The following is a 9,345-nucleotide window of genomic DNA, read 5'->3' on the forward strand; positions in this document are numbered from 1 at the left end:
ACAAAGTAAAATGATTAAATATCACCCTGGCCTCTTTGTTTGTGGCGTTTCTGCAGCTGCCTTGCAGACTAGTATCCCCCAAGTTAACAAATGCGAAACTAATGTTCTGCTAGAGATAGTCACGCGAGTTTCGTGACGTTAGTGGCGTCAGTGACTGTGGCTAGCAAGTTAGCCACCGTTAGCTTCACTTTTCGCCACAAAAACGTAATTTCTACTTAAACCGTGCAATGGAACGTAAATCCCAATACAACCAACGCAATCGCTACCGAGACAAACCTTTTGACATCGCCGTTGTCTATGTAGTCCAAATATTGAGGCATCCTTAGGGGGGCGAAAAGAAACAATAAATAATAAATAATATATATGTGAGATAACAATGGTTTGTGCTCGCCGAAGGCAAGCACACCCCAATAAAGGCACTATGTATTCTAGGAATGGAGTATGATTGGGCTATTTTATGACAGACTTCAGAGACTTATGACAGAGATGTGTTTGATAATTAACGGTGTTTCTCACCACTGTTCTCGTTCTCAGTTTTTGAAAATTGCTTTTTACAATCGCTATTTTTCAGTAGGCCTAGGCTGCTTGGTCACATTTTCAAAACTCTTAATACAGGGAGCACAAGAGACAGTCTTTCAAATCACATGACATTTCTCTCACTCAGTCACAGTAACTACCACCCAAAGCGTTACGTAGCCTACCCACAAGGCCATGTTTTCGTAGGCCTAGCCTGTCTTTTCAAAACTGCTCAACTTAAGTTTTAAACCTAACATAGCCAACACATAATTTAATTGACTGCAAGTTTTTACATTTCAACAAAAACGCTGCATTAAAATGTAGTCTATATATATTCTGAACAATTAAAACCAACTGCAGCTGATCCCATTGTAGGCCTACACAATTAATTCTGGATGCCTGGACATATCGGCAGAAGGTCAGGGATTTGACCAGGCTTGTCAAAAGATTTGACCAGGAGCTTTGTAGGTCAGGCTTGTCAAAAGTAGGCTATTGCTCAAAATAGGCTAAGTGATGTGCCAAATGCAGTTGACAGGGTTGCTTATAGGTGCACAAATTACGATATTGTAGCATATTATTTTTGAATCACTCAGTGTCAGAAAATGAAACAAAACATATTGAACCTTGCATCATGTCTGATTCATTCCTGTAAGATATAGGTCTAGGCTACTGCAGTGGATGCTTAACACTGGAGTGGTGTCATTCTTTTTTTGATAAGACATTTTACGAAAGTTAACATTGTGTAGGACTAATGCAACCTTGTTGCGATTTGTGCATTTTGGATGACAAACGTAGTTGAAACCTGTTTGTGTTATGGAAGAAAGAGCTGATGTGTTTTAGTAGTTTTGGTGCATCGTGGATTGGAAAATAATTGCTGTGCCAATCTGTCTGAAAGTTGGTTAAATTATGTAGCTAAGGAGATTTGTAAAAAAAAAAGTAGGCCTATGAAAAGTATGAGAACTGTATGAAGAGTTTCGAAACTGTGGCCTGAATATTGAAAAATTGGTCCTAACCGTAAAAATAAAAATAAATCAAAGTTGTGTGGTGTTATCCATCTTCCTCCATCCTCCTCTCACTTCCTTTGCCCTTTTGTTGTTATGACTACGAGGTCGTAAATCCGCCATGTTTTCCCTCTAGTATCGTTGCGACAGAGACGGAGAAGTCAAACGACATGAATGTAGAAAATAATAATACGGCAGAAACAGAGAGTGAGCAAACGGATCACGGCAACATCATTACGATTCAAACTACACTCGGAGACGAAGGTAAAACGATTTGATAACAGTCATAGCGTTTATTCGTAAAGGCGGCTGTGTGGGCCTGCTCCGATAATGGCATTTTATTTAGCCAGCTAGCCTAGCAAGCTTGTAATAGGTTCACAGAGCAGCGCTGTCAATTCCTGGATTCAGAGTGCAGCTAGCTAGCCTAGCTAGCTATTAGCCTAGCTACTAGCATAGCTAACTAACAACAGTAGAATGATGGCTGCATGCTGGAAAAATGCCTTGTAGCAATTAGGAGGTCTGATTTATGAATATCAAGTTGATTGACCATCTTTTAACGTCGGTGCCACTTGGCCCAGCATTTAACTTGTCAGCTGTAATCTAACGATATTTTCCTTTGCTTGTCATTAAGTAGCTACTTGATTAGCCCGTGAACCAAACCTTTTCTGCGGGCATACACATTTATCATGTGCTGTGTTTTTATAGATGAGGATGTACACAAGTGCGGACGTTGCCAGGCCGAGTTCTCCACGCTGGAGGCTTTCATCCAACATAAGTTGCACCAGAACTGCAAGCGATGCCATGAAACGCAAACCCACGACAAGAAACCAAAGTGTGATAAACAAGAGGTATTACAGTGACAAAAACATGCGTGCGCGTGATTGTTACAACAGAGTTGAGAGTTTCAGCATCTCAAGCCCTGTTGTCTCCCTATAGTTCTTACCCATGATGGTATGCCAGTGAAACACTATAGTTTGTGTTTTTCGTTTCAGGTCTCCACCTCTGATGGACCCACTGTTGTCGAGGTGAACGTGGACTTGTCCTCCGATGATCCAGACAAGTCCAACACCAATGGTAAATTACCTCCCAGTGACAATACATTGCCAGGACCATTGAACCCTTGGGAATGTCAGCTCTAAACCATTAAACTGAATCTTCCGGATTGTTTCTCGTGTAGTTGTGACGGAGGGCAGATTGTCCCGGGGTCGCAGGAAGAGGACCGCTACAGCGAAAGCTTCTGAGGATGCAGAAGGTGCAGAAGCCACCCACAGTCCTGACAGTGGTGACAATACCAGGACAATTTTCAAGATTAACAATGAGGGACGCTATGTTTGTGATATTTGCGACAAAACTTTCAAAACGGTGAGTCACACTGAAAATGTGCATGCATTAATATCCCCCTTACTATAGATTATTACAAAAATACCTTCCAACATAGATGTGTCTATGTTCTTGACAGCCTGCACTTTAACATCACATACAAAGTGATAAAGCACAGAGCAGAAAATACCCTCCTTGTTTTATTCAATTCCAGACAAACATCCTGAGAACCCATATGATTACCCACAGCGGAATGAAAAACTTCCCTTGTGAGCTGTGTGGGAATGCCTTCCGCACCAAAGGCTCCCTGATTCGTCACAACCGCCGTCACACAGGTACAAGAGGAGGGCTCAAAACATGGGTCTGCTGCGTTTATTCGTAGTTTTTTCCTTGTGGGCTTGACAGCTGAATGATCTTTCAGTAAAAGTATGATAATGTCAACTCATTTTGTATGTAGGATATATCTGCACATTAAGGCTTACAGCTCGGTGTTTATTATTCTGAACATTAACTGTCTCAATGGAGTTAACGACAAGGAACCTCTCTGAACACGGAACCATTTATTTCCCCCCCCTGTCTTCTCCTCCATCTTCTGACCCATAGATGAGCGTCCCTACAGGTGTAGCCTCTGTGGGCTCTCCTTCCGTGAGTCAGGGGCCCTCACAAGGCACCTCAAGTCCATCACCCCATGCACAGAGAAGATTCGCTTCAACCAGTACAAAGAGATACTGGTCAGCAAGGACGGGGTGCAGAAAGGTAGCATGCTCCTTAGCCAACGAAAAACATCGAGACATCCACATGAAAATATTTTCCTGGACACCTAACTAGTTGATGAAAGATCACACATCTGTGTCAACACGTCTTCCATCCAGCCAATGATAGCGCTGTATGTTTCAGGAGTGGAGATGCCCTCCCCCCAACTGACTGGCCAGCAGAAAGTAGACGAGCAGCAGCTGGAGGACAAGGCTGCAGTGGTCAGCGTGGTGGATTGTCCTGCCCAGCAGGTCATCCATGAGGTCCACTTCATGGAGGTCGAGGGAGCTGCAGAGGTGGAGCAGGTGGGTGTGGACTGTGTAATTTGTCCTTAAATGGCAAAGTATAAGGCCATGTGTTGCACATGACAATATGTTTTCACTGCAGTACATCCCCACTGTCCCTTGCCTTTTACTCAGTTTGCTGTTGACGCCAACTCCAACTCTGCTCTCACCCTCTGTGTCCAGGTGGTGGAGGAACAGTCTCCAGCCGACGTCCTGGCTGTGGGAGACAACCTCATCTGCCAGGCCATCATCAACTCTGGCATTGCCCTGGGGACAGAGGTGGCGGTGAAGGAGGCGGAGAGTGAGGCGGAGGGTGGGACGGAGGGCGAGGCGGAGGGCGAGGCGGAGGGCGAGGCGGAGGGGGAAGTTGAGGACGAGGAGACAGTGGAGGAGTCACCTAAAGATGTCCTGCAGGTGCCTGACTCGGAGGGCAGGATGACAGAGATCCAAGTGACAGAGGAATGTGTGGAAATGGAGACAGAGATTGACGTGACTCTGGTGAGCAAAAAAGTGCCGTGTTACAGGCTAGATGGAGGTCAGGTGGAAGTCTGAGGAGTCTTGAAGTCGGTGTTTCATGTAGTAGAATGCTATAGAATTAAAAACAGATTGTTTTAGTAAAAACATTTTGTACATCTGTTTGATCCACAGTAAATCTCCAACATTGTCCAAAATGTTTTTGCCCCCCACAGGAAATGTCTGACAGGGAGGAGGAGCAGCCGTCCTCTAAAATGCACAAGTGTCCTCACTGTAATCGCTCCTTCAAGGGGCTCAACTACCTGCGCTTTCACGTCAAAGGCCATCTAGGTAAGCTCAATTATATGGCTAAGCTGTCCCAATTCACAGGGTGTCTGTCAAAAGCCAGCTGTTGGCTGGAGAAAGAACCCTAGTTGTAACTAACCTGATTCAACGCATCAACCATTTAATTATTAGAATTAGCCCACAGGAAGGTAGTGCTCCAGGAGCGGGGTGGGAGACCTCTGGCGTAGACGGTCGCAACTCACGTCTCTGCTCCCCTACGGCAGGCTACAAGCCCTTCAAGTGTGTGAAGTGTCAGAAGGAGTTCCTGACAGGCTACCTGCTGAAGAAGCACATGGAGGTCCACCTCAGCGAGAGGAGGTACAAGTGCGGAGAGTGTGGCAAACTCTACAAGACCATCGGACACGTCCGTGAGCACATGAGGGCCCATTCTGATGAGAGACCCTTCCACTGCAACAGCTGTGACAAAGGCTACAAGACCAAGGTTTGTGGACAGGCCTCACCTGGAAAATCGGATACTCCATGAACACGTTTATTTTATTTATTCAAATGTCAAAGTGCAAGAGTCCTTCCTTTGTCATATTGATAAAATGACACTTCATTCATAAACATTAAATATATGGTGGCTTGACAGTTTATTCATTTATAATACCGCCCCCACACACACACACATCCTTCTATTCTTCCCTTCTTGCTCCCAGAATGCCTTGCAGGTACACCAGCGCACCCATGCTCAGGAAAAGCCTTATGTGTGCCAGTTCTGCTTGCGGGGTTTCAGGGAGAAAGGCTCTCTTGTACGTCACATCCGCCATCACACCGGAGAGAAGCCCTTCAAGTGCCACAAGTGTGGACGGGGCTTTGCTGAACATGGGACACTCAATCGCCACTTGCGTGCCAAAGGTCAGAGTCGTTAACATCTAAATAAGTAAGGAGTGAGCCAATTGGTCAAATACTGTCTACCTGCATCATTGATTGACTAGCTTTCCAATTGCATGACGTCTGCGTCACGTAGATCTGCAATCCATGTCAGTGTTCTATTGAAAAACGTTAATCTACACATTGCCATGACCTATACAAATGCTCAAGTCATATTATACTTGAGAATTTTATCTTTTGTTTCAAACAGTTAATGTTTCAGTATTGTTCCAACCATTTAATAATAATGAAAAAAAAAGAGATACATTTAGCCCCAAAATCTCACTGTGTGTGTGTCTCAGGAGGCTGTTTTGTGGGTCAGAAAGATGGGTGTGCGGACCAGGCTGAGGTGATGGAGGACCAGGCGTCTGCAGACAGTGTTGCCACGGCAGCCATCATCTCTGAGGACCCTCATGCAGTTCTGGTGGAGTTCTCCTCCGTAGTGGCTGACACCCAGGAGTACATCATAGGGGTGAGAGACCAGTCCCCCCCCCACACACACACACACTCACTTTCTCTCTCTCTCTCACGCGCGCACACACACACACAGTCTGTCTCTCACTCACATGCTCCTACATATACACTCTCCCGCACACACACACACACACTCTCTCTCTCTCTCACTCACTCACTCACTCACTCACACTCTCTCTCACTCACACTCTCTCTCACTCACTCACACTCTCTCTCACTCACTTTCTCAGACTCACTGAAACACACACACACATATTTGGCTGAGAATCTACTTTCCACACACATGCACACACAGACAGACAGGTACCCAGGGCGGCTGTCCTGATTCTCTTGTGTGTCCTCCAGACCCCAACAGACGAGGCGCTGCCGGGTGAAGAGGTTACAGTCATCCAAGACGGCCAGAATCAGGTCAGTTCTCTGCTCTCCTTCCCACCCATAGTCTCTCGAGACTGAGAATACGCATGAACAGGCCCATACTAGCCACCGAAACCACTCCCCTTTACCAAAGTGACGGTACTCTGTTGTAACTGTTGTTGGATAGAGTAGTGAAAGGATGTAAACCATAACTACAAAATACGATCATAAATTATGTTGCTGTTTGTTATCCTTCTCTCCCCACCGTCCCTCTCTCCTTCTCACTCCCCTTTTTCATCCTTCTCTCCTTCTCGTCCCCCTCTCCTTTCCATCGCCCCTTTTTCATCTCTCTCCTCATCCCCCAGATGGGCAACCACATCATGAAGGTGGTCCAGCAGATCGTCAACCAATCGCGTGGCGGCAGGGGCGGCCACCACATCATCTTGCGCAACGTGACCATGGACGAGGGCCCCTCCGTCTCCGATAGCGGGGACACCATCACCATAGCGACACCCGAGAGCCTGACCGAGCAAGTATCCATGACGCTGGCCTCCGCCATCAGCGACGGCACGCTATTGGCCGCGGGAGGGGCACTGGAGACACCAGAGGGCACGTTCACCATGGTAACCACGGCAGAAGAACAGGAGGTGGAGGTGATGGAGCAGCAGGAGGAGTTTGTCATCACGTCTCCCGAGGTGGAGGTCCAGACTGTCATCGTATGAGGACGCGTTCAGAAGAAACGAAGAGGACGTCATTTCATTAGGACTTGTGAGACTGTGGTACGCAAGGACTCGGGGAGGACATGGAATGACTTGAGTATGTGAATGAAGATGGTGTGGAACACGCTTCATTCTGAGGACTTCAATGATGGTTGACAAATGAATATATTGTATTTGCCTTGGAAGACATCTTGTGCTATGAGGACATAGTGTGCATAGAGAATTTCAAGTTAGTATATGACTGAGGATGTTTTGAATTGAAGGAAGGCAAAGGACATGAAATTGGGCCTTTTTGTGTTCTGATAATTGGTTACGTTCACAAATGGGTTGGAATGAACACTGTTGTTTTTGCTGGCTGTTGTAGCAAATTTTGTACTGGAGCAGAGTGGTTTTCAAATGTTCTTTATTGATAACTGCAAAGCTTAGTTATTTAATAGGCAGTTATTTATTAACATTATTTTTTATATGTTTCTTAATGGTTTGAGGGATGGAGCAAAGTTGCTTTTGTACAAGGACATTCTCAACTCCTCTGGCCTTGTCTGGAAACAGTGATGAGTCTAGTAATTACATTTAGTTTATTTGAGGTTCTTCTACTTATGGCAGTATGTCTACTATTTGCCCAGGTTGTGTACATGTTTTCTGAATTCTGTTCAAATATGGTCATTGCCTTGATTTTTCCCTGTCCTTGTTCCATCCCAATGACTGGGAATCCAAAATTCTAGAAATGTAAGGATTTTGGCATCTTACCCCAAAACAACCATACTACCTAAAGACCTACATTTGTCTTGACCATAGAAGAACCACTTCAATGCTTGTAGCAGTAGATGTCTGCTGTCTGTGGTGAGAGTTCTAACTGCTGGCCTGGGCTCTGATGCTGTGTTGTGTGTTTATATGGGGCCAGTCTATTCCCTGGATACACATGGGCTATTTTGAGCTGGTCAATCACATGTAGCTCACAGCATGATAACTAGGCCAGGAAGTATACAGACACACAGGCCAAACACAAGTGCTGTTGGATGCAAAGGAATAAAAGCTTATTTTCTAAACTGTAAGTCTACCTGTTGGTCTATGAGGGTGAAAGGATGTGTGAGGGTTGCGTGTGTGAGTGTGTGTGTGTGATAGAAACATTGTTTAATTAAATAGACTTTAAAGTAAATATGTAATAGAGTGATTGATTGGGTCTAGTTGTGAATGCTATAGAAAATGGCTCTCAGTGAGGAGCCCAGATGGAGCGGGGGTTGATTCATCAGTTTGGCAGAATAAGGCCAAGACACCCCTGCTGCTCACCTTGCCTATGGTTATCTCTTCTCATCTCCCTGGTTCTCTCTCCCTCTCCACCGATACATGTTGGGGACCATGATACCTGTTAAGTATTTAAAAAAATTCACAAACTTAAGTTAATCACACTCGACTTTAAATCACAGCCTTTAATGGAAGCAAAATACACCTACACATTAAATATTTCTTCTTGAAAGGTTGCACAAAGTCCACGTGAAAGTTTAAAAAAATGCTTGACTCTAAAGCTATGCTTTCTTTAATATTTTTCTTCTCATCCTTTGACAGGAATTGTCTATCCAAAATTGTTAGGATAGACAAGCCTTTCAAAGCCTCTAACTGAAGGGCTTTGTTTTTTGGTTGATATGGTGATCTCAGATGGATCAGTTTGTGTTCTGAATAATATAGTTTGTCAAGGGAGACTTGTTGTCGGTCATCCACTGGGCTGTTTACCTTGAAAACAACAGAGAAAAATATAATAGTTGTGTGAGATATTACCCTTGGCTCTTCTGCAGAGGATTATTGATGCATCTCAACTCATCCATGACCCTTCATTGACAGTCCTTAAGAAACACATGCTACATGCTCACTGAAGGGTGAACTAATTCACGCTTCACTATATGGTATTCATTTTGCCAGCTGTTTAGTTTCCTTAGGTATCCATCATTCTGTTCTCTGGAGGTGTACAATGTTTGGCAGTGTGTTCTTGTAACTGGGACATAATAATAAAATACAGTCCACTGTAAATCATTTTCTACAGGAAAACTATCACGATTCCATGGAAATTAAGTCTGCCCCTGAGGAGTAGAGTTGCCAGTGAAGAATGCAAACTTAAGATATTATATGCAAAAGAAAAACTGGAAAAAAATGTCCAATGTCTGTTGCAACCCTGCTGAGTTACAGGACTTAGAGACTGAGTCTGGGTCATCGCTGCTCATCTAGCCACACTCACATACTAATGACTTGTATTGCATGGGA

The 9,345-nt window shown here is 44.7% G+C and overlaps 1 protein-coding gene across 2 annotated transcripts; it reads left to right on the top strand.

The window, feature by feature from the left end:
• Window positions 1-1,592: 1,592 nt before the first annotated feature.
• Window positions 1,593-8,138, top strand: e4f1 (E4F transcription factor 1). 2 transcript variants are annotated; one of them, XM_084678839.1, is made up of 14 exons: window positions 1,593-1,781; window positions 2,223-2,365; window positions 2,510-2,591; window positions 2,695-2,879; window positions 3,052-3,172; window positions 3,441-3,593; window positions 3,735-3,895; window positions 4,058-4,372; window positions 4,564-4,678; window positions 4,897-5,114; window positions 5,332-5,530; window positions 5,872-6,017; window positions 6,365-6,427; window positions 6,739-8,138. In XM_084678839.1, exons 1-14 carry the CDS (start codon window positions 1,688-1,690, stop codon window positions 7,093-7,095), a joined length of 2,352 nt encoding a protein of 783 aa, XP_084534965.1. In that variant the 5' UTR covers window positions 1,593-1,687; the 3' UTR covers window positions 7,096-8,138. The 2 variants fall into 2 exon arrangements, with proteins under 2 accessions (XP_084534965.1, XP_084534966.1); XM_084678840.1 differs by having other exon boundaries at window positions 1,622-1,781; window positions 5,848-6,017.
• The last annotated feature ends 1,207 nt before the right edge of the window (window positions 8,139-9,345 follow it).

Source organism: Hypomesus nipponensis, chromosome 17 (genome assembly GCF_054491055.1).
Source record: "Hypomesus nipponensis isolate SF chromosome 17, ASM5449105v1, whole genome shotgun sequence".
NCBI lineage: Eukaryota > Metazoa > Chordata > Actinopteri > Osmeriformes > Osmeridae > Hypomesus > Hypomesus nipponensis.

What these genes read in the sequence shown, in the direction of transcription:
- e4f1 (XM_084678840.1), top strand. Translation starts at nt 1,688, where the DNA reads ATGAATGTAGAAAATAATAATACGGCAGAAACAGAGAGTGAGCAAACG. An exon ending in CAAAGTGTGATAAACAAGAG is followed by an intron (nt 2,366 to 2,509) that starts GTATTACAGTGA and finishes TTTTCGTTTCAG; the next exon opens with GTCTCCACCTCTGATGGACC. An exon ending in CCCAGGAGTACATCATAGGG is followed by an intron (nt 6,018 to 6,364) that starts GTGAGAGACCAG and finishes TGTGTCCTCCAG; the next exon opens with ACCCCAACAGACGAGGCGCT.